This window comes from Papaver somniferum, chromosome 1 (assembly GCF_003573695.1).
Source record: "Papaver somniferum cultivar HN1 chromosome 1, ASM357369v1, whole genome shotgun sequence".
NCBI lineage: Eukaryota > Viridiplantae > Streptophyta > Magnoliopsida > Ranunculales > Papaveraceae > Papaver > Papaver somniferum.
The window spans coordinates 75,703,637-75,727,941 of NC_039358.1; the positions used below are offsets into that span (position 1 = coordinate 75,703,637).

Genomic DNA, 24,305 nt, shown 5'->3' on the forward strand with positions numbered 1-24,305 from the left:
GAATCAGGGTTTTCAAAACCCTTAGGTTGAGCGACATATACCTCTTCCTTTAAATTTCCGTTTAGGAACGCAGATTTTATGTCCATTTGAAACAGCTTAACCTTAAGAAAACAAGCATGAGCTAACAACAACCGAATGGACTCAAGGCGTGCAACATGAGCAAAAGTTTCGTCAAAGTCGATACCTTCAATCTGTTAATATCCCTGAGCGACAATTTTGGCTTTATTTCTGACAATTGTGCCAAATTCATCAGACTTATTCTTGAATATCCATTTGGTACCAACAATATTGATATTGGAGGGACAAGGTACTAGTTCCCATATGTATTGTATTTGAAATTTATTTAACTCTTCATGCATTGCATTCACCCAAAAGGGATCCCTAAGAGCTTCATCAATATTTCCCGGTTCTACTTCTGAAAGATAACAACCAAAATTGCAAATATTTTGAAGTTGTCCTCTTGTCTTAGAAGTAGAATCTCTACCTACAATAATACTGTTGGTATCATGATTCCTTTGAACCCAGAGGTGTCGAGGAGAGACACGCTCTTGTTCAACATGAGTTGCCTGATCAGTGCTCTTCTCCTCGTCACTAGAAATATCAGGATCAGTAACAGTTGGGATGACTTCAACTGATTCTGGAATTTCTTTGACTTTCTCAATCGTCTCAGTTGGAGGAAATTCAATAGGAGGATTATCATGATGGAACTTACTAATATCATCGATAATAACATTAGCAGACTCCATCATAACTTGGGTTCTGAGATTAAACACTCGAAAACCACGACTATCAGAGGTATAGCCAAGGAAGATACCTTCATCACTTTTAGTATCAAATTTCCCTCTCTGTTCTCGATATTTTAGAATGTACCACTTACTTCCGAACACTCTGAGATAGTGCAAGTTGGGTTTTCTATCGTAACACAACTCATAAGGAGTGTTTAGGGTTCTATACCGTAGGTAGACACAGTTGATCAAATAACATGCTGTGAAGAAAACTTCTCCCCAAAACATTAACGATAAGTTTTTTTTATGGAGCATTACCCTGGCCATTTCCTGAATGTTCCTGTTTTTCTTTCTGCAACTCCATTATCTTGAGGAGTAATAGGTGGTGAATATTGTTGAATAATCCCCAGTTCGTCACAAAATTCAAATACCTTAGTGTCCTTGAATTCAGTTCCACGGTCGCTTCTAATTTTCTTTAGTTTACGACCTTGTCCGTTCTGGATTCTCTTAACAATAATCTTGAATTCATCAAGGGTTTCATTCTTATGATATAGAAATGCAACCCAAGTGAATCTAGTGTAATCATCTACCATAACTAAAGCATACTTCTTACCAACAACCGTGGGTTGTATAATAGGTCCGAAAAGGTCCATATGAATTGAATTAAGTGGAGATTTAGTGAGGATATCTCGAGATGGTTTATGGTGAACTTTCTTTTGTTTACCCTTTTGACAGGCACCACACACACCATCAAATTTTGCATTGATTTTGGGAACGCCTCTAACAAGTTTTTTATTAATGATCTAAGTTAGAAGACGATAATTGATGTGACCAAAACGCTCATGCCAAAGATGTGTACATTCCACCTTAGTCAAATTGCAACAATTACTGAACTGAGTATCCAGAAGATAACACTTGTTTTTACCACGAGTTCCTGAAAAATTACTTTCCAAGTTTTGTCTACAATGTCACATCCATTCGCATTGAAGACAACTCTATGGCCTTTGTCACAAATTTGACTAATAGAAAGAAGGTTTGCAGTCATACCTTTTACGTATACTACATCATGGGTTTCAGGTACGCCGAGAAGTTTGATCGTCCCCTTCTTGCTTATGTAACAACAACTCCCATCTCCATATGTCACAGGACCTCCTTCATAGTCGTTAGAAGAAACAAACCACGTGAGATCACCTGTCATATGTCGGCTACATCCACTATCAAGAAACCATTGAAAGGGCGATGTTGATTTTAAGGTAAAAGCTCCCATACTAACAATACTATCATGTTTAGGATTTCTTATTAGTTTTGTACATCCTTTTAGGGAAGCAAACAATTGTTCATCTTTCTTATGAAGATTACTTGCAACGTTTAGGCTTTTCCGGAAGGGCATACAAGTATGTTGAAAGTGATTGTAAGAGTCACAAAACATACATTGACCAACATCTTTAATCTCGTTTGAGTAGTTCCGAGTCCTATCAGGTTTCACAAAGCCTAGACTTTGTTTATCATCTGACTTATGATCATTCTTTAGAGAAGAAAAATAAACAAGTTATTCAAATCCATTAAAGGAGTTTTGACAGGTTTTAAATCCTTATACAGTGCAATTTCTGCAACTAGATCAGAGTTGATCCAGATTTGTTCATCCAACTTTTTCTGGAGAATAACTAGTTTTTTAGAACTTTCTCTACGATCACAATTTATCCCGGGTGAAGCACTTATAGAGACTTTACTGTCCATAGAGTCATATCCCTACAAACACAGATTTATGAGGTCTTAAACGTGTTTTCCTGCTCTGATACCAATTGAAAAAGTGGGGGTCTAACATCCTCACCCAATAATTCGCTTAGCAATCTGTATGGACTAACTCCAATATACTTTCAAAAGAATCAACTAGACAGTCAGACTCAATCTTAAGAAAAGTATATCAAGGAGTTATATCTCAATTTCTCAATTCAATTCTTACTCAAGCAAATAGCAATCTGCGAGTCTAATTGAATACAAGAGAAATTAACTTGAACGATACCAAAGACCAATGTTCATGTATCAATCAATTTCAATCAACAACCAAAGGTTGGATTTACCAATTGATCGATTCAACGCACAACCTGTGATATTTCAATTATATAACAAATTATAATGCGGAAAAGAAATAACACAGACACCAGAAATTTTGTTAACGAGGAAACTGCAAATGCATAAAAACCCCGAGACCTGGTCCAGATTTGAACACCACACTGTATTAAGTCGCTACAGACTCTAGCGTACTACAAGTTAACTTCGGACTGGAATGTAGTTGATCTCTAACCAATCTCACACTGATTAAGGTACAATCACGTTCCTTACGCCTCTGAATACCAATAGGACTCTACACACTTGATTCCCTTAGCTGATCTCACCCACAATTAAGAGTTGCGACGACCCGAAGTCGAAGACTTTAATAAACAAATCTGTATCACACAGAAAAGTCTACAGGAATAGATAAATCTGTCTCCCACAGAAATACCTATGAGTTTTGTTCCGTCTTTTGATAAATCAAGGTGAATAAGAACCAATTGATAACCCGGACTTATATCCAAAGATGGTTACATTTTCTAAACCCTTTACTTCAATCATTGAAACATTCTTAGAGGATGTTATATAGCGGCTATTCACACTCTATTTTTCATCAAAGCGATTTTCAAAAGATTGAAACAATGAAAATGACTTTCGTCACTTGTAAAGCTGAACTTGGCCAAAGCGAAAGTTTACCAAGACATATTTTGAGAAATAGATAAGCGAGATAAACTCGGCTCGAAATAGAAAATGTGTATAATCGAAGTCTATATGGCAATACGACTTTTGTCTCAAGATATGAGATCAAGTAGATAAATTTTTGAGTGATAGATAAGTTCAAGTCTCCACATACCTTTTAGTCGATGAAGTTCCACCAGTTCCTTGAGTAGTTCTTCGTCTTTGTATGATGAATGCTGAGGAGTCTAGATCTCAACTACATTTTTATCTTAGTCCGAGACTTAGCTATAAGTAGACTAGAAATCAAGAGTTATAGTTTTGGCAACTAAACATGACAAACAAGCTTGAGATAGCAACGCTTGCGAGTTCGACCGAGCAGTGCTCTAACGTAGGTGATGGGGACTTAACTTCAGTGACAGAGAATAAGTGGCCCACAATGCCATGTGAATTGTTGTTGAAAAATTGTTGTACTCCTCATCATCATTAAAGAAGGAGGTTTACGAGCTCCAACAAGTTTAATTTTCTCTCCATGATGTAAGAAGGAGATACTCAATGTAGACAAATTAAATACGATGTCACCTAAATATCTCAGCCAATATGCTCCAAGAACCATATCACAGCCACCCAAAGCAAGTAATATCAAATCCCTCTTGAACTGATAATCCTGCATTGTCCATTGTAAGGATCGATTTACAGAGACCAGAGCTCATTGTATGTTCTCCATTTGCTACTGTAACTAGCAAGTTAGGAGTTGTCAGAATGCAACATCCAAGAGATTTAGCCAAATCTGAGTCAATGAAACTGCGTGTGCTACCATTATCAATGAGAATAGAGATTTGATGTTTGGTAATGAAGCCAGGAATTCGAACTGTATCTCCAATGAAGTTACCTGTAAGAGCATGAAGGGAGATTTCCATATCACTTTCCACTGCTGGAGTGTCTTCAGTGTCAATAACCTCTTCTGCTTGTTCACTAGTTTCTACCTTCGCTTCTGTGGCTACCATCAAGAATAATTGTTGTTTTTTACAAAAGTGTCCTAAACGATGAACTTCATCACAATTGAAACAAAGCCCATGAGTCTTTCTTTTCTGCATTTGTTCAGGTGTTAATCGACGAATGGGGAGTGGAGTGGAAGTAGAAGATGGAGTAGTGTTGGTTGGTAATGGGAGTAAGGGTGGGAGGGATACAAGTTTTGGGAAAAATTTGTTGAGTTTGATGGTCAGAAAAAAACTTGTTTGTGCCCCTCACTGGCCTCTGTTGGGTATTGATGGCCTGTTCTTGCATCCTAGCAAGTGAGAATGCTTGCATTAAGGTGGTAGGATTGAACATACTAACAACATGCTTAATGTCTTCTTTTAATCCACCAATAAAACTCATCACATAATAATGTTCAGAAAGCATAGGAAATTGACGGAACAATAGAGCCTTCAGATTTTCGAATTGCTCAAAATATTCATCTACTCTAGTAATTTGAGATAACTTACTGAATATGCCAAGGATGTTGTCATTTTCAGGATTTTCGAATCGAATACAGGCGTGCTCAGCTAGTTCGAACCATGAAATAATAGATCGAGTTGTCTATAGATTCGTTAACCATCGATCTTCTTTTCCGTCTAAGTGCATAGCTGCCATAGTAACCTTTTGATGTTCATCTCTGATATTGTTGAGTATGAAGTATCGATCTCATTTTTTGATCCAACCCTTAGGGTTCTCTCCGTCAAACCTTGGAAAATCCAATTTAGGCATACGATGAATGTTTTTCAGTTCACGACCCCCTTGATGAAAATTGAACATCGTACCATTTTGGTGGAAAGAATTTGAGTGAGATGTTTCTGTTACTAGGTCTCCTTGCTCCTCAACCCTCTTGCCTGTAAAACTCTCCATATATTTGATGAAATCATCCTTAAATAGCATATATTGCATGGGATTTCTTGATATCTTTATTCTGCGCAGCGAGTTCATGGTATTGTGAAGAGAGATCTTCAATATGTTTACTGAATTTTTATGAAAACCTATGAAGATCTTCATTCATTCCCTTGATGGTGGGATGATTTTCTCCACCCATGGTGAGGATAGAACGATTCTGAGGCCAATTGTTGTGTTTCCACAACAATTAACACACAATAATCGGAGGAAATTAGAGAAATATGGTTCAAAACCATCCTGACAGAGAGAAGAAGAAAAACTAAACTATTATCTCATTCATTTCTTAGACGCCGTAGCTGTTTTCTTACACATTTACTGGTCTCAACCTTAACCAAATCGACTAAATGTAAACAGACGCATGTCAAAATCGCAACGGCTAAACAAACTGCTACTAGTACTCTTACTAGTACACCCGAGTGTAAATATTAACGATAGACTCTAATGTAAAGACATGCAAACACATGACAACATCCTAGCCACAACAAACTCCTTGGTACTTGAAGCTTCATAAGCCAAAAGAACGTATCACATAATCTTCCTTCACCAAGCCAATAATCTTCCCAAAATCTATAGAAGAGAGGGTTTTTTCCCAGTCGTTTTTCTCGCCCAAAAATGGTAAACTTTAACAGAAGTGTAGATCAGGATGGCTTTATGACTCTATCAAGAAGGAGAACAAGGCACATGGAATGCAACTCGGTCAAGACTTCTGAAGAGAATGGCAGGATGAGATCAAATGCCAAGGTGAATAACAGGAAAAACATTAAGGTGGAAAGGAAAATTATTAGTGCTTCCATGGGAAAAAAAGGAAGTAGAGACATCATTCATGTAGTTTCCAATTGATATTAGGGAGAAACTCTAAGTTGTAGGAGAAGAATCTCTATTTTTAGGTTATTCTTCATTCAAAGGGTAGAAGAAATTGATTTGCTTGATTGTTTATCCATTTCAAGTTATCAATTTCAATTTATCTCTATTATAAGCTTCCGCATCTCATCAATTTGCTTAAGTTTTTTTTTTTTTTTTTTTTTTTTTTTTTTTGTTGTTGTTGTTGTGTGTGTGTTTTGATTGATCATCTTTTTCTATTCTTCTTTTGTTGTCGGTAATATGAAATGTAATAAATAAATGAAAACCATGTTACAAAGAGTTGTAACGGATCCGTGGATAATACAACAATAATTCATGTGGATAGAGCCTCCTCATGCATTTGCCCTTTACATAGTCGTTCTCATATTATTGGACAACAAGGTTTTTAATAACGTACCCAGCAACCCTACCATATGACTCTTAAGTTGTAATCTTGGTTAAACTCCTTCAAGTTGAGCATATGTGTTCGACTCAGGAGCCAAAATGAAATCGCAAACACGTGTACGCATACAACGATACTGATTTATGTAAGACATGACAAAAAAGAAATCAGAGGAGAATAAAGATATTCATAAATACACCGTTAAATGGAGGCTGGTCCTTATTGGACCACCTTGATTAAGTTTTACCGGTGGAGAAAGGTGACACCCTGACAAGATGTGTCTGGCGGCAGTTAGGGTTGCCTTCCTGTAGTTGCACGATTTGGCTGAGTTCATTCTTCGCCAAGCCCTGGGGCTAAAATAATTAGAGATCTTCTATGGGAAAAATGAAAAATTAGAACTCTTTCGATAGAGAAAATACAAAAAAAGAAAAATATGCAGCCCGACTGGGGCCTCCGAACCATGTGGAGTGCGCCTTAAGGTTTCTGGCTTTCCTAAAGTATCATTTTTTTCTGAAACGGACAATAATGTTAGGCTGTCTTTTTGGTAGGAAAGCACTATTAATGAGTGCGGACTGTCTCAGTGTTAATGAATGATGCAACATGAAAGAAACATTGCTATGTGATGGCATAATCATGATCTATCTATATATGCAGCAAATTAAGCAGATGCTTTCCTGATCAAGAGAAAAATGTAAATGGTGGTAGAGTACTTCTATATACAGAAAATGGGCTATATAGATTGTGTGTTTCCTGGGACATATGGACTTGTAAGCTTTCAGTCTGGGTCAAATGTTCAAAAGAATCTTTTGTGTGAAATGGACACAACTACCCTGCCACGTCCACCTATACCTCGACACGTTCTTCTTTTTTCTTCAAAAAAACTAAAAAACGCCTTCATCTTCATCTTCTCAAAAATTCCGCCACCCTCTACCAGAAACATCTCGTTCTCCATCTCCGCCATCACCACCGTGGAAAAATCAAAATCTCTCTTCAAAAAGATTTCATCACCACCACCAGCACCACCATCAATTATCTCCAAAACCCTTCTTCAACTGCTCTCCACCGAATCCATTGATTTCTTCCATAAATTTCACTGGTAAGTTTCTCGATCCTGATTTTTTTATGATTTTATTACCAGAACTCATCAATTTCTCGATCCCATTCTCCACCATTTCCATAATCATCCACAGTCAACGTCTCTCACCATCAAAAATAAGAATTTGGGGTCTTCTCAAATCGGGTTCTGTATCTTCTCATACCCACCATCAACGTCTCTCACCATCTACAGTGAAAATCAACACTATCAGAAATCGGTTTCTCCATCTTCTGCTAACCCTAATTGAACAACTCTTTGTTTTCAATCGAATTTGGGGCTTATTCTGAATTATTAAATCTTTGTAATTTAAGGTTTTGGTTTTCAATTTCCTAACTTGGGTTTTCAACAGAGAAACTGTGTATTGAGGTTATTGTAGCTGGAAAGATTTCTTACATCTCTGAGGAGCTGTGTATTGGATGTGGTATCTGTGTCAAGGTACCACCTTTTTTTCCCTTTTTTTTTGTTCCGTTTCTTCCTTTCTTATTCAGTTGTCTAATTGGGGTGTGTTTTGTTTGTTTTGATGTTGGAATAGAAATGTCCATTTGAAGCTATTCAGATTAATTTTGTGATGAAACTAGTTACATCATGTTTTTAAATTGGGTTGTATTTGTTTTCACCCATATTTAAACTTGGATGAAACCAGTTACATCATGTTTTAAAAAATTTTTAATTGGTTTTCACCCATGTTTAAATTAGGCTTGGATGAAACCAGTTACATCCTGTTTTAAATTTGGTTTCATCGATATTTAGGCAGGGATGAAACCAGTTACATCATTTTTTAAATTGGGTTGTATTTGTTTTCACCCATATTAAGGCTGAGATGAAACCAGTTACATCATGTTTTAAATTTTTTTTTAATCGGTTTTCACCCATGTTTAAATTAGGCTTGGATGAAACCAGTTACATCCTGTTTTAAATTTGGTTTCATCGATATTTAGGCAGGGATGAAACCAGTTTCATCATGTTTTAAAAAAATTTGAATTTGTTTTCACCCTTGTTTGAACTAGGATGAAACCAGTTACATCCTGTTTTAAATTTGGTTAAATTTGGTTTCACTGATATTTAGGCTAGTATGAAACCAGTTTCATTATGTTTTGCAATGTGTTGGATTTTGCAATGTGTTAAATTTTGTTTCACTGATAATGCAGTAACAGTATAATCTCTTTTGACAATTACATAAGCCTTACTAATTTTCTTATTTTAAAAAGTATAGTCTCAACTCATGCGAAGAAAAAGAACAGATAGATGGGAAAATACATGCCATCCTGTACTATTTCTTGACGTACACAAGTACATCCTGTGTTGATTAATGAAACTAAAGTTGGAATAATAGTCGCACCGCTGGATATAACCACGTGCGTGATGTATTTATTGCTTAATGTATCTGATTACGTCTTGTGCTGATATTAAGAATGTCGTGCCGAAAACAATTATGCCAGTTGATGAATGGGGAGGAATTGAAAATTGTGAGATTAGTATAGATTGTATTTAAAGGAGTATTCTTTGTTTGGATTAATGAGAGAAATGCAAACTCTGCTAAAGAGTGTTTCACTTATGTTAGAAATGAATACTATACATGCCATCTCTTATTGTGAGTTAGAACAGAAATTTCAGTTGCACTTGCAAAATTAAGCAATTGTTGTTATTGTATCTGTCTAACATTGTTTATTTGAATGATGCAGGTACTGCTATTAGTTGCAGCTGCAGTTGTTGGATCTGGTGGCAGTAATGTAGTTAATGGGTAGTGGTGGTGTTGTTTTGATGATGGAAAAACTGGTTCTAGTGAAGTGTCAGGTGGACTGGTTGGTATTGAAATGGAATGATGTAGGAGATGACATTACAGATGTGCAGGTGATGGCAATTGTGGTTGGCATGAGGCAGAGATGAAGGATCTGCAATGTTTCACGCACTCTGTTTTTTTGCTCTGTTTCACGCACTCTGTTTCACGCACTCTGTTTTTTGTTCTGTTTTAATTCGTAAAACAGAGCAATTAAGTACTCTGTTTTTTTTATTCTGTTTTTATTTGATCTGCAATGAAATACTCTGTTTTTATTTGATTACTTTGTTCTTGATAGGGACATATTTGTCTCTCCAGGTTAATAAATAAAAAAGATTCTGGATCAAATATCCATTTTGGCTAAATGAACAGTATTTTTCTGTTTTTTGGCTATACGAACAGTATCTAAACCTAAGAATATATTTCACTCAGAATTTGTTGCAGTTGGTCTTTTTGACCAATTTTGTGTTCTATATATATCACCGTAGTGCATGCTCCACAAGTATATACAAATAGACATAAAGATTTTGGTTCCTTGAAAAAGAAAAGACTTCTAGCTATATGCAAACCCATTGAACCCAAGATAATTAGATCGTAGCTAGCTGTTTATAATCAATTGAATTTAATGAATACATTTCCCAACCACTAATTTTAACAAAATTAACTTCTTGGCAATAACTCTGCAATTAGAATGAGAGGTACATCAACGATTTACATGCCTATATAACTTCGACCAATCTCTCTATTAACATTACTGCAGAGTGACTGTGCAGTTTTTGTCTACAAACAAGATGGCTTCTTTTTCATCATCAGCAAATATAATTTTCTGTAGTATATTTCTTTGTTTTCTTGTTCAGTTAGCCCGAATAACTGCCATTAAGTTACCACCTAATGTTAGAGTTCCTGCTGTTCTTGTTTTCGGGGACTCCATCGTTGATCCGGGGAATAACAATCACATACATTCAGTTGTTAAGGCTAATTACTCACCTTATGGAAGAGATTTTATGGGTGGAACACCATCCGGAAGGTTTAGCAACGGCTTAATCCCAAGTGACTTGATAGGTAAATGATCACACAATAATACTAATAGGATTCATCTATGCATGAGTAAAACTATACATTTCTCGCTTTCCATGGATTCTTTCTTAGCGTGTGTGCATATCTATGTTATGATTTCGTTCCTACTAAAGCACTAACTTGATTTCATGCATACAGTTCTAAATATGTATTATATATACCTTTCAAAGGAAAATTTTGTCGCAGACAATATTATTTTTTTTTTTTTTGAAAACCATACTTTATGCCCAACACTTTCCACGTTTAATAAATCTTTGAATACTTGATACAGTGATGTATAGACAGAGTCACAGAGTGTGAAGTTAGCTTTTTGTAAGTAGCAGACCTCATGAATAATAATGAACACTACATTGGTTGTATGTAAAATGATATTTTCTTGAGATATCTGGTTATTTCTTAAGTATGTTTTTTTGTTGCTGAAAATATATAGACTATAGAGTTGATCTATCTACAGAATTTATAAATGCAAATCTACCAACATTAAGTTGACAATGATGCATCACGCCAAATTTGTGGTTTTGAATTTGTAAGCGTAATTTAGACTCATTACTTCAATAATTTCATTTTACAGTGAAAGCATTCGGAATTAAAGATGTTTTACCAGCATATCTTGACCCGTCATTGGGACCGAATGATCTCCTTACTGGCGTAAGCTTCGCATCCGGTGGTGCAGGATATGATCCCCTTACAGCTAAAATAGTGGTATATACGCACACATATTTTTTTGTGCAACTATAATTTTTTCATTTTGCACTTTATCTTGGTCTCTGATCTGATCATAATACTAATAATTGTTGCGTTTGTTTTATAAGTCGGTTATTGGGCTGGCGACACAAATGGAGTTATTTAAAGAATACCTAGCTAAAATTAAAGCTGTTGGAGGAGAAGAGAAAACTAAGAGTGTCATATCGGAGAGTGTGTACCTAGTTGTTGCAGGAAGTGATGACCTTGCTAATACATATTTTACTTCACAATTAAGATCCAATTATGATGTCCCTGCCTATACTGATCTTATGGTTCAAGGAGCCACCAATATACTTCAGGTATTTTGATCCATCTTTCCATTCCTTTACTTTTAATTTCATTTGGTTACGTACCCCACCCTAGGGAGGGCGTCCTAAATACATAGGAACTGATCAAAGAGTTTATTGGTCTCGTAGGAACTGTACGATATGGGAGCGAGGAGGTTTGCAGTTTTCAGTGCACCACCAATAGGATGCGTTCCATCACAAAGAACATTAGGAGGAGGGACAGAGAGACATTGTGCGAAGAGTTATAACCAAGCTGCTCAGATGTTCAACTCAAAGCTGTCTTCATCCATTGACAACCTCAATGCTAATAAGTTTGAACATGGTAGGGCTGTATACGTTGATATCTACAATCCTCTCCAAGACGTTATCAACCGTCCTCGCCATTATGGTACGTAAACACTGTCTTTTATGCCTAGTTTTCCTTGTTGCGCATTTTCCTTATCATAAACCATGTTTTGACGACTTTCGGAATTTTTAAATTTAGGTTTCGAGGAGGCATCAAAAGGATGTTGCGGGACAGGATTGATAGAGTCAGTGATTCTATGTAATGACTTAAACCCATATACTTGTGACGATCCCTCCAAATATGTATTTTGGGACAGTTACCACCCCACAGAGAGAGCCTACGAAATACTTTTCGTACCTATCCTCAAGAAATACCTCAATGAATTCTTCTGTAACAGTGGCACCTTGTGCTGATAAGTAGCCTTAGGCCAACATAGTTACCCAAGATAAAAAAGAGAGGTTTTTCACAGAGACGGCCTACGCTGTTGATTTCACTTATCTTATGTATTCCTCCAAAGAAAAATTAATTGTAGAAGCAGATTCATATTTTCTTGTGTATCTAAGATAAAGATCTTTTTTTCACATGATTAAATTAGTTTGGATATTAATAACAAAACTGAAAATGAATTGGCAATGCCGATGAAGTACATTGTGGTGCACCACAGAAAATTTTACTCGCCGTAAATGGTGATTCAACGATAACACACTGCACACCCGAGTTTTAATCCCAGTGTATTCGAAGTACTCTTAGCGCACTTAGACCTTGCTTAGTAGCAAATTCTCTGAAATTGAATGAATATGACATAGATAGTCAACGAATGATAGATAGTCAAAATAAATAAACAAATTGAAAATGTTCCGTAATCTGATATGATAAATGCATGTCGAAGTTAGTTTTCTTTTTGGTATGATACCTATACTAGTTTTCTGCTGCCAGAGTGAACTTTCGGCGTTGTCACGTTGGTACTTAACTAATTAACTGTTGACCTTTGCTGACTGTTTGCTGACGAAATACCATATGATCCTAGGAATAATATATTAGAGAGAGTCTAGTCCAGTTGACTCAGTCATGTGTCTGTTTGGTCTTATTTGGGAAAATATATTATAGTTTGGTCCTAAAAATTATGGTTTGGTCTTAGGGTGATGTCATGGATGATGTAATTTTCATTGTGTGGTGGCAGAAATACCGTTATATTATTGTTTGGTCCTAGAAAATAATGGTTTGGTCATAGGGTGACCACATATATACCAAAATTACTAGAAAATATCTCATTCTCTGATTTACTTTCTCTCTCATCTTCTTTTCTTTTTCAGATCTAATTTTCTCTCTCTCTCTCTCTTTTTTTTCTTGATGATTTGATCAGATTTGATGTTGAAGACGATGATGAACCCGATCTACTTGATGAAGATGACGACGATCTCATGTTGCCGCTGCTGCTTGTGTTGAAGATGAAGATGAACTCTGTTTTTAGGGTTTTTGCTGTCTTGATAAAGAAGAAGATGAAGACGATGATGTTGTTGTTTCTGTTGAAGACGACGATGAAGATGATGTTGAAGACGACGATGAATATGATGTTGTTGAAATCGATGAAGAAGATGAAGATTTGGGTGTTTTTCGTCGTTTTTTGTTGCTGTTGTTGTTGAAGATGAATAACGACGATGAATTTTGATGAAGTTCTTTGCTGCTGCTGCTGGTTGTTGAAGATGAAGATGATGCTGCTGACGTTTTTATATAGATTTCATTCCAGAAATGAAGTCTGGTTTGTATAGGTTTTTATATGGACTTCATTTCTGGAATGAAGTCTGTCTTTTTAGGTTTTTATATGGACTTCATTTCTAGAATGAACTCTGGTTTGTATATGTTTTTATATGGACTTCATTTCTGTTTTTTTAGGTTTTCATATGGAGTTCATTTCTGGAATGAAGTCTGCTTTGTATAGGTTTTTATATGGACTTCATTTCTGGAATGAAGTCTATTTTTTTAGCTTTTTATATGGAGTTCATTCCAGAAATGAAGTCTGTTTTGTATAGGTTTTTATATGGACTTCATTTCTGGAATGAAGTCTGTTTTTTTAGGTTTTTATATGGACTTCATTTCTGGATTGAACTCTGGCCCGCTTGTAACCTTATCTGTGTATCCGCATTCGATCCAACATGGACGCAGATGGATTTTTCCTGTACTTAATATTTAAAATAGATAATAAGACAAAGCTAATAAAGATGACCTAAAAATCGCCATGATTTTAAGTATTAACTCAATATATACGACATTTACTAATATTTCCTTTACGTACTTACAGAGCATATCCCGTCAAATATTTGTACAAAATTCATCAATTTCATTTAACAATAATATTTCTCATTTTATCTAATATAATAATATCAGTGAATTTATATACTAGTACTTCAACTAAACTAATACTCCCTCCGTCCTAGTTTAATTAAAAGTTTACATTAGTCTAAAAAATAAATGAAGGTTTTCATATTTTTCTCCAAGTTTTTTCTGATTTGTTCCTGCATTAATGTCAGACACTCGAAACAAGGAACAACAATTAGAAAATTTAAATATTTTAAAAAATAATATTAAGGGCATACTTGGGAAAAGTTTAGTCTCTCTTCATTTTTCATAATCTGCGTGAAAATACCTAGACCTTGAGACAAACAGGATATCAATATTAGTGAATAAGATAAACATACACAAAAATAATAACTATCAACTTAGCAAATGTGGATATCCATGTCGAGTGAATTTTTAATTCCACACTGCATCTAATCCGTTAGTTTACGGACCAGAAAACCACCCGCAAAAACGACAGATAGGCCGGTTCAAATTATGGATTCAATCACAAATGCTTATAGTTTCTTTCTCTCTCAAATAATGTGGTTAGTAGCCAGTAGGGGTGGATTATATTCAATTAAAATTATCCAAATCTATGGCTCGCCCCATGTCTGACCATAACTCATTATTTTAAGTTGCAATATCGAGGATTGGGGTCCTCCTCCCTGGAGGTTTGAAGGAATACGGCTCCTTAATAGTACTCTTCCTCTTATGGCTGCTTGGTAGGATTCTTTCGAGGTCTCGGGTTCTCCAGGTTTTCAATTGACAAAGAAATTTCAGCTCCTTAAGGCTAAGTTAATAAGGGAGTGAAATAGGGATGTTTTTGGTAATATTAATAGAAGGTTTGAGAATACTCTTCATCAAATACAAATGCTAGACCATTTGGATGATGATGGTCCAATTTTTGAAGAGCAAACTTCCGACTTGAATCTTTTGAAACTCACTTTCGAGGACATTGCTGATATGCAAGAGCTGCACTATAAAGCCAAACCTAGAATACAATGACAGCTGGAAAGAGAACATAACACTAAGTATTACCACAGAATTGCTAAATATAAAAGGATGAGAAACACTTTCTCCCCGCTTCATATTAACGGTAGTTGGGTCGCAGACAAAAATTTAATCAAGGATAATATTGTTTCCCATTTTCATAACAGATTCAAACTAGGTGATGGCATCAATTGTTCTCTTTCCAACCTGGGGCTTAATTCCATATCAGCTGATGATAGAGAGGCGTCGGGAAAAAGTATTAATGAGGAAGAGTTTTTAGCTGCACTGAAGTGTCTTGGACAAGATAAAGCGTCATGTCCAGACGGTTTTCAAGTTAATGTTATTGTTAAATGTTGGTTCATGAAGCCCGACATTATGATGGTTGTAAACTTTTTTCGAGAATTCTGTTACATTGATTGGAGGTCCAAGTATACTTTTATCTTTCTTCTTCAGAAGAAAGCCTTGGTGGGGGAAATCAAGGATTTCATGCCGATTAGTTTGTCTAACACTGTTTTTAAAGCCATATCTAAAGTTCTCGGAAAAACGTCGAAAGTTCTCTTGACTAAGTTGATTTAGATCGCTCAAACTGCCTTTATGAAGGGGCGGTAGATGATGGATAGGATTTTGATTGCTAATGAGTGTTTGGATTCAAGATTAAAAGAGAAAATCCCTGGTTTAGTCTCCAAGATATATCTCGAGAAAGCCTTCGATAATGTTAAATGGTCCTACGTGGAAGAAGTTCTCCCTTGTATATGTTAGAGCATTGCTCGGTCGAACTCGCATGCGTTGCTATCTCAAGCATGTTTGTCAATGTTAGTGATCAAAACTATAAGTCTTGATTTCTAGTCTATTTATAGATGTCTCGGACTAGGATGTAGATAGTGTAGTTGAGCTTAGATCTCTCGGCGTTCATCTCTTGAAGACGAAGAACTACTAAGGGGATCTTGTGGAACTTCTTCGACAAAAGGTATGTGGAGACTTGAACTCATCTATCACTTGTAAAGTCTATTTCTACTATCTCCTAAATTTAGACATAAGCCGTGTTACGATATAGTTTTCTCTATGCACATTTGAGATTTCGAGCTGAGTATATCTCGCTTACATATTTCTCGAAATATGTTTTGGTAAGCTTTCGCTTCGACCAAGTTCATCTTATATCATGAGGAAATTTCTGAGTAACATCTTACATGGTTTGTGTGATACAATCATTTGATGTAGGATTGGAATGTTTCGATTATTTCAATATCTTGAAAATTGCTTAATAGTGTGTAAAAACGGATATTGTCATTATAGAAGAATGCTTCAATGATTGAAATAAAGAGTTGATGATGTAATCATCTTTGGATAGAAGCATATATAGTGTGTTCGCACGTTAGTGTATAAATTCATAAACCGGGAACCAAGAGTATGCATATGTGTATACGAAATTGGTGAAGGACACAAGATAAGTATGCATACCCGTACGCATACTGGCGGAAGTTTTCGAACCGAAAATATCTGCCGATTTTGGGAATTAGAAACTCCTAAACTAGTCACCTTAAGTATGCGTACCCGCACGCATACTGGCGGAAGTTTTCGAACCGAAAATTTCTACTGAGTTTGGAAACTTAACAAACTCAAAATCCGGTTGCTTAAGTACGCATACCCGTACGCATACTTAAGCTGGTTACTTTGTCAAATCGGTCAGTTCATGAACTTAAACATTTAAATCATAAGGAATGCAATCTTTGCAAACCGTGGCTATAATGTTCATGATTGATTCAAGTGAATCAAACCGATTTGGTTTCGACTGTGTTTTCTATATAATTGAACAACTTTTTAACTAGTTTCATTTGAGTCATTTGAACTAGTTATGGTTAAGATGAATAAGGTTGATATGAGAGTAATCATATGGCTAACCTCAGTTAACTATTTGTGAACCAACCTGGTGTACACGTTTAGGTACGGTTACATAAACCTAAATGAGGGTACATTTCATTTGTGTGTAACAAGCTAAGTTCGATCTAACGGTTGAAAGATATTAGCTTGGTTGAATCAGGTTTTTCATCTGACGGTGAATATTGAATGTTTTGTTACCAAGGTAACTTGGATTGAAAACCCTGATTTGAAAACTATATAAAGGAGAACTCTAGCAACTGGGAAAACTAATCCCCACGCCTCATGTGTGTCACTAGTTGCATAACTAGAGTCGATTCTCCTTTAACCTTAGGTTTCTTCTCGAGACCTTGTAGGTTAAAGACTTGAAGACTTCATTGGAAATGTGAAGCCATACCCAAATATTATCTTTGTTGTTTCGCGAACTGATCTTGTTGTTTCTATCGTGTTGAGTGCAATTGGAATAATTGGATCGAGATTTTATATCTCCGATAGGCAAGATAGAAAAGTAATCACAAACAAACTTCGTCTCATCGTTTGTGATTCCACAATAACTTGTTTCGCTAGTCGATTAAGTTTATTGTTAGGTGATTGATAATTCTAGGCTGTTCTTCGGGAATATAAGTCCGGGTTATCAATTGGTTCATGTTCACCTTGATTTATCAAACGACGGAATAAAAAAATCTTGGGTATTTCTGTGGGAGACAGATTTATTCAATCCTATAGACTTTTCTGTGTGAGACAGATTTGTCTATCAAGTCTTCGACTTTGGGTCGTAGCAACTCTTGGTTGTTGGTGCGATCAACTAAGGGAATCAAGTGCATAGTATCCTGCTGGGATCCGAGACGTAAGGAGTGTAACTGTACCTTGAATCAGTATGAGATTGATTAAGGTTCAACTACAGTCCAGTCCGAAGTTAATTGGTAGTAGGCTAGTGTCTGTAGCGGCTTAATACAGTGTGGTGTTCAATCTGGACTAGGTCCCGGGGTTTTTCTACATTTGCGGTTTCCTCGTTAACAAAATTCTGGTGTCTGTGTTATTTCTTTTCCGCATTATATTTTGTTATATAATTGAAATATCACAGGTTGTGCGTTAAGATCAATCAACTAGAATATCCAACCTTGGGTTGTTGATTTACATTGATTGACACTTGAACATTGGTCTTTGGTACCGTTCAAGTTACTCCTCTTATTCAATCGGGATCGCAGGTTTCTATTTGTTGATTGCGGATTGAATTAAGAGTTAGAGATATTAAACTCTTTGATATACTTTATTTTAGATTGAGTCTGACTGTCTAGTAGATTCTCTAGAAAGTGTATTGGAGTAAGTCCTCTCAGATTGCCAAACGAATTGTTGGGCGTGGTTGTTAGACCCCCGCATTTTCAGTATAGGTTTTGGTGTTACTTGGAGGATGTGGATAAACTGCTGCATTCAAAGGATCCGTTTTGCTATTTTGGTTAATGGCAGTTCCTGTGGAAAGTTTGCATGTGCAGAAGTCCTTTTCCAAGGGGATCCGTTATCTCCATTCATATTCTTATTAATTTCCGAGGTGCTAAATATCATGTTATCTAAAGCTTTAGTGGATGGCAAGTTGGGTGGCTTCACAGCTAAGTACGGTGGAACGTCTATCTATTGTATGCAATTTCAAGATGACACATTGGTTTTCCTCGATGCTGATCTTGAGCAAGTTAGGTTCTTGAAGTTTTTACTTTTCTCTTTCGAGTTTGCCTCTGGTCTTTGTACTAACTTTAGTAAGTGCAGCTTATTTGTTGTCGGTGAAGTTGTAAATCTGGATGTTTTGGCTTCTGTTTTGGGATGCTCTTGCGACTCTTTTCCTGGTGTTTATTTGGGTTTACCTCTTGGAGAGCAGATTCTATCTAAGACCAAGCTAGGTTTGCTTGAAACAAAGCAATCAATATCCACTGTTAGATGAACTCCTGATTTAAGATTCAACCTAAGTTTGCTTAAAACTAGAGAAATATCTCTCCACCGCTAGATGGTCTTAGCTTGTTACACACAAATGAAATATACCTTCATTTAGATATGGGTAACCGTATCTAAACGTTATATTGAGTTGGCTCAATAAAAGTTAACCGAAGTTATCCATATGAACACTTTTGTATTAACCACATTCATCTAACACTTTTAGATCACATGGTAATCAAATGAATCTAATTGTGTTACTCATAGAGTTTTCAATTATTTATATTCTCATAGAAGTATACAAGACACAATTGAAGCAAAATCGGATTGATTAAAAAGAATCAGTTCATGAACACTTTAGCCACGGTTTGCAAAGATTGCATTCCTTAATATATAAATATATTTGTTCATGAGTATGAAATCATACTTGACCGATTTTAGAACTTAACCACATAAGTTTGCAAACGGGTACGCAAACTTAAGTTCCGGACTTTGATCTTTTCCGACAGTTCGCAAACGGGTACGCATACTGTCGTTCCAGACCAAATTCAGGTGAAACAATTTGCAAATGGGTACGCAAACTTGGTTCCCGGACTTTGACAGTTAAAACCGTTCTCGTACGGGTATGCATTGCTTCCCAGACCTGAATCATACTTACAACAGTTTGCATACTGGTATGCATACTGTGCTATATCCAGATAATGGTTAATTGTTCTAAACTCCCATTTCAATCATTGAAACATCCTTAGAAGACGACAATAGTTGTCTCACACAAACTATTAGCTTATAAGTAATTTCAAGTGATCGAATAATCAATACGAAATATTCCGAGTCTACATCAAATGATTGTCTCACACAAATCATGTAAGATGTTACAAGGTGATTTTCACATGATCATCTTTTGACTGATTGTTTAGTTTCCAACAAATAAATTGTTTCCAACTAAATTCGTCAAGAATAATGATCATGAACATAGTTAAAGCAAAAAAAATTCCAACATATATTTCGAGAAAGATATAAACGAGTTAAATTCAGCTCGAAATATCAATGTGTTGTCATGTACCTGACTACCCATATCCATCAGAGGGAGCCTTAGCTAGAATAGATAATTAGGGCCTAAGCTTGCATTTAATTTACGTAGAGTTTAAATTAATGTTAAGAGACTTTTAGCATGAAACGGTATAGATCAACCCACGTGTAGGGCTGTGAAACTGTGAATGCTTTAGGGTTTGAGTACTATAAAGACTCGTGATACCCTGTTGTCCTTCTTCAACAATGAATTAATAGAAAAGAGTACTGAGTCCAGTGTGGCTGCAGTGAAGTTATTAATATCTAAGCTCAAGTCCTTCTCAATCTCTATACTTTTACCTGAGTCTGTTACAATTGGTATCACCCAGTGTCCTTCATCTTCATCATGACAGGAGATCATACAGTTAAAGATGTAGATAGTACTACCAGAGAACTCAAAGAATTATTGAAAGCTTTGAATGAAAACCACACACGTGAATCTGCTAGTCGTACTGCTGATGCTACTTCACATGGTGAGAAGTTAGATAATATCTGTTTCAGCCTTCAAAATCTTACCTCCGTAACTACAGCCACATAAACAAAGTTAGATAAACTTATTGAGAATCTGTCTGAAAAACATGACTCCCAACACCACTCTTCTCACATCACACCACCACCACCATGGTTATTCCCATATAAAGCGCCATTCTACTTCCAAAGACACTGTTTCTACAACTCATATTAAACCACTAAATTCAGTGGTGATAATCCCAGAAGTTGGATTCGCAAGTGTGAAAGATATTTCCAGATCCACCTTATTGAGGAATCACAGAAAGTAGGTTTTGCTTCTATGTCCCTTGAAGATAAGGCAGACTCTGGGTTTTTTGATTTTTCAACTGGTAAAACCTTTATACTTTGGCCTGATTTTTGTTGAGAGTCTTTGTGGTAGATTTGAGGATCTTGCAAATGATAACTATGTGTGTTGTTTCAACAAACTCTCATAACTAACCACAATAGATGAATGTTTTGAGCAGTTTGAGTTATTGAAGAGCTTAATGATTAACAAAAACCTATCTCTATCCGAAGAGTATTTTGTTATGAGCTTTATTAGTGGCCTAAAAGAGGAGATTAAAAGCTCTGTCCAAACGCATAAACCCACTACCTTGTCACTAGATTTATACTTAGCCAGATTACAAGAAAATGCCCTTTCATCTCAACACCCAACCTCCAAAAACCCTGTATTTAAGCCACCTACAACATCTTCTTATTTCACTAAATCCTCAAACCCACCTCCTGAAACTCCACCACCATCATTACCTACCACTTCTCAACCCAGATCTACCTCCTTACCTACTACTTCAATTCCCCCAACTCGCTTTGTTATAACTGTGATGAAAAATATGTTACTGGCCATAAATGCAAATCCCAACAACTGTTTATGGTTGTTATGGAAGAAGAATATGCTCACGCTGCTGATCCTCCTCCTCAAGAGACACCTTCTGATCAAGCAGTAGAATCTGAGATGGAAATCTCTCTACACGCCCTCATTGGTCATACAAGTGGTGATACGATCTGTATCCCTGGATTGTTAAAAAAGCATCAAATCACTGTCTTAGTGGATACTGGAAGCACCCACAACTTCATCGATACTGAGTTAGCTACCAAATTGAAGTGTGCAATACACCCCACAGCTCACATGCTAGTCACGGTGGCTAATGGAGATCTAACTACAAGCACATGCCATCAATTTGCAGGAGATTTCCATTTACTTCCTCTTCGAGGGTGTGACATAGTTCTGGGTGCAGATTGGTTGCGTACTCTTGGTGATGTGGTGTTTAACTTAGCAACATTATTCATCTCCTTCCTTCATCAGGGAAATCACATAACTTTGCAAGGTATCTCCTCTACACCGTCCCTCACAATGATGAGTGGTAAAGAAGTCAAAAAAAAAAATTCCGCAAAAATACTCATAGATTATTTGGGAAACTTTTTACCATTTCTGTTCAGCCCATTAATGATCCTATACCACCACCAATTCAGGAGGTGCTCACTCAATATGAAGATGTTTTTCAGAACCATCCACCTTACCACCACCAAGAATCTTAGACCATCAAATACCACTCAAGCCTAATGCTCAGCCAGTCAACTTAAGACCCTATAAATGTCCATCCATTCACAAATCTGTTGTATAATCATTAATTAAAGAAATGCTTCATATACAGGGATTATTCAACCCAGCAATAGCCCATTTGCTTCCCCTATCTTACTTGTCAAAAAGAAAGACAACTCTTGGCGTTTTTGTGTTGATTATAGGAAGTTAAATGACCTAACCATCAAAGACAAATTCCCCATCTGTTAGAGCATAGCTCGGTCAACCTCTCATGCGTTGCTATCTCAAGCATGTTTGTCAATGTTAGTGATCAAAACTATAAGTCTTGATTTCTAGACTACATAGCTAAGTCTCGGACTAGGATAGAAAAGTGTAGTTGAGCTCAAGGACTTCATGGAGATTCATCATACAACGACGAAGATTTATACAAGGAACCATGGAAATTCATCAACAAAAAGGTATGTGGAGACTTGAACTTATCTATCACTCAAAATTCTATCTCTTACTTCTTATGAGACAAAAGTCGTATGCTATATAGACTAGATCATACACATTTGAAATTTTGAGCTGAGCATTCATTGCTTATCTTTTATCTCAAAATCGTGTGTTGGTAAAGCATTTCGCTTTGATCAAGTTTATCTTCACCTAGTGACGAAAGTCATGAAAAGTTTCAATCACTTTGAGAATTGCTCTGACGTGAATCGGTCTGTGAATAACGGTTACATAACGTCCTCTGAGAATGTCTCAATGATTGAAATGAGATTTTAGATTACATAACCATGTATTCCTTGAACCGAAGTTTTCGAACTTTGTTGATCAAGAGAAATCGGGAGGATTGTGGAATTGGCTTGCCAAGTCCGCGAACTGACGGAAGTTCTCGACCGAGAATTTCTGCTGGGATTTTCCAAAACTCGTTTGTGTGCTAAGTCCGCGAACTCAATCCGCAAACCCAGTCTGCGAACCGGCGGAAGTTCTCATCCCGAGAATTTATGCTGAGTTTGGAAAACTCAACCGATTAACTTAAGTCTGCGAACTTGTTTGTGAACTTAAGAGGTTATGATCTAAAGATGTGCTCTGAACATGAAACATTAAATTACTAAGGAATGTTTTATTCAAATCGTGGCTATAATGTTCATGAGACGATTCAATCGGATCGAATCATCTTTGTTTCAATTGTGTCTTGTGTAGTTACATAAGATCTCATAGCAATTGAACAACTCTTTAACTAGTTCATTTGAGTCAATTGAACTAGTTATGGTGAAGAAGAACAAGGTTAATATGAAATGCTCATATGGTTAACCTTTTGGGTTACTATGTTGAACCAACATACACATACACGTTTGGGCATGGTTTTCACGAACCCAGTAAACGTCTACCCAAGTGTGTGTGACAAGCTAAGTTTTCGATCTAACGGTTGAGAAATATTAGCTTGAATCTAAATCAGGTTTTCATCTAACGGTGAATATGGATTGCTTTGTAACTAAGGCAAAACCCTGATTTGAAGGATATATAAAGGAGACATCTAGCATTGTGCAAAACTAATCCCCATACGTCTGTGTGCTACTAGTGCACCCGTTAGAGTCGATCTCCATTAACCTTTGATTTTCTTCTCTAAAATCAGGTTAACGACTTAAAGACTTCATTGGGATTGTGAAGCCAGACCGATACTACTATATCGTAGTTGTGTGATCTGATCTTGCATCTTCTATCGATTGATTGGCTTGAGATCGTGAGAGTTATCCGATAGGAAAGATAAAGAATTCACAAACATCTTCGTCTCACTGTTTGTGATTCCTCGACAATCCGCTTGTGTAGTCAAGAAGATTGTAGAGAGGTGATTGATTAATCTAGGCTGTTCTTCGGGAATATAAGACCGGATTATCAATTGGTTCCTGATACCTTGATTTTATATCTAAAGACGGAACAAAACCTAGAGTTTATCTGTGGGAGACAGATTTATCCTCTTATAGACTTTTCTGTGTGAGACAGATCTGTTTATTATCAATTCCGTGATTTTGGGTTACAACAACTCTTGGTTGTGGGTGAGATCATCTAAGGGAATCAAGTGCGCAGTATCCTGCTGGGATCAGAGGCGTAGGAGTACAACTGTACCTTGGATCGGTGGGAGACTGATTGGGGTTCAACTATAATCCAGTCCGAAGTTAGTTTGT

At 36.5% G+C, this 24,305-nt stretch overlaps 2 protein-coding genes across 2 annotated transcripts; both read left to right on the plus strand.

Moving 5' to 3' along the window:
* The first annotated feature begins 10,228 nt into the window (after positions 1 to 10,228).
* LOC113291069 (GDSL esterase/lipase EXL3-like) lies at positions 10,229 to 12,474 on the plus strand. The gene is made up of 5 exons (XM_026540647.1): positions 10,229 to 10,559; positions 11,146 to 11,276; positions 11,387 to 11,617; positions 11,735 to 11,993; positions 12,090 to 12,474. Exons 1-5 carry the CDS (start codon positions 10,289 to 10,291, stop codon positions 12,302 to 12,304), a joined length of 1,107 nt encoding a protein of 368 aa, XP_026396432.1. The 5' UTR covers positions 10,229 to 10,288; the 3' UTR covers positions 12,305 to 12,474.
* Positions 12,475 to 18,504: 6,030 nt separating this feature from the next.
* LOC113336620 lies at positions 18,505 to 20,622 on the plus strand. The gene is made up of 2 exons (XM_026582289.1): positions 18,505 to 18,985; positions 20,414 to 20,622. Exons 1-2 carry the CDS (start codon positions 18,505 to 18,507, stop codon positions 20,620 to 20,622), a joined length of 690 nt encoding a protein of 229 aa, XP_026438074.1.
* The last annotated feature ends 3,683 nt before the right edge of the window (positions 20,623 to 24,305 follow it).

What these genes read in the sequence shown, in the direction of transcription:
- LOC113291069 (XM_026540647.1), top strand. Translation starts at nt 10,289, where the DNA reads ATGGCTTCTTTTTCATCATCAGCAAATATAATTTTCTGTAGTATATTT. An exon ending in CCCTTACAGCTAAAATAGTG is followed by an intron (nt 11,277 to 11,386) that starts GTATATACGCAC and finishes TTGTTTTATAAG; the next exon opens with TCGGTTATTGGGCTGGCGAC. An exon ending in CAACCGTCCTCGCCATTATG is followed by an intron (nt 11,994 to 12,089) that starts GTACGTAAACAC and finishes TTTTAAATTTAG; the next exon opens with GTTTCGAGGAGGCATCAAAA.
- LOC113336620 (XM_026582289.1), top strand. Translation starts at nt 18,505, where the DNA reads ATGTGGATAAACTGCTGCATTCAAAGGATCCGTTTTGCTATTTTGGTT. An exon ending in TCTATCTAAGACCAAGCTAG is followed by an intron (nt 18,986 to 20,413) that starts GTTTGCTTGAAA and finishes GGTATCACCCAG; the next exon opens with TGTCCTTCATCTTCATCATG.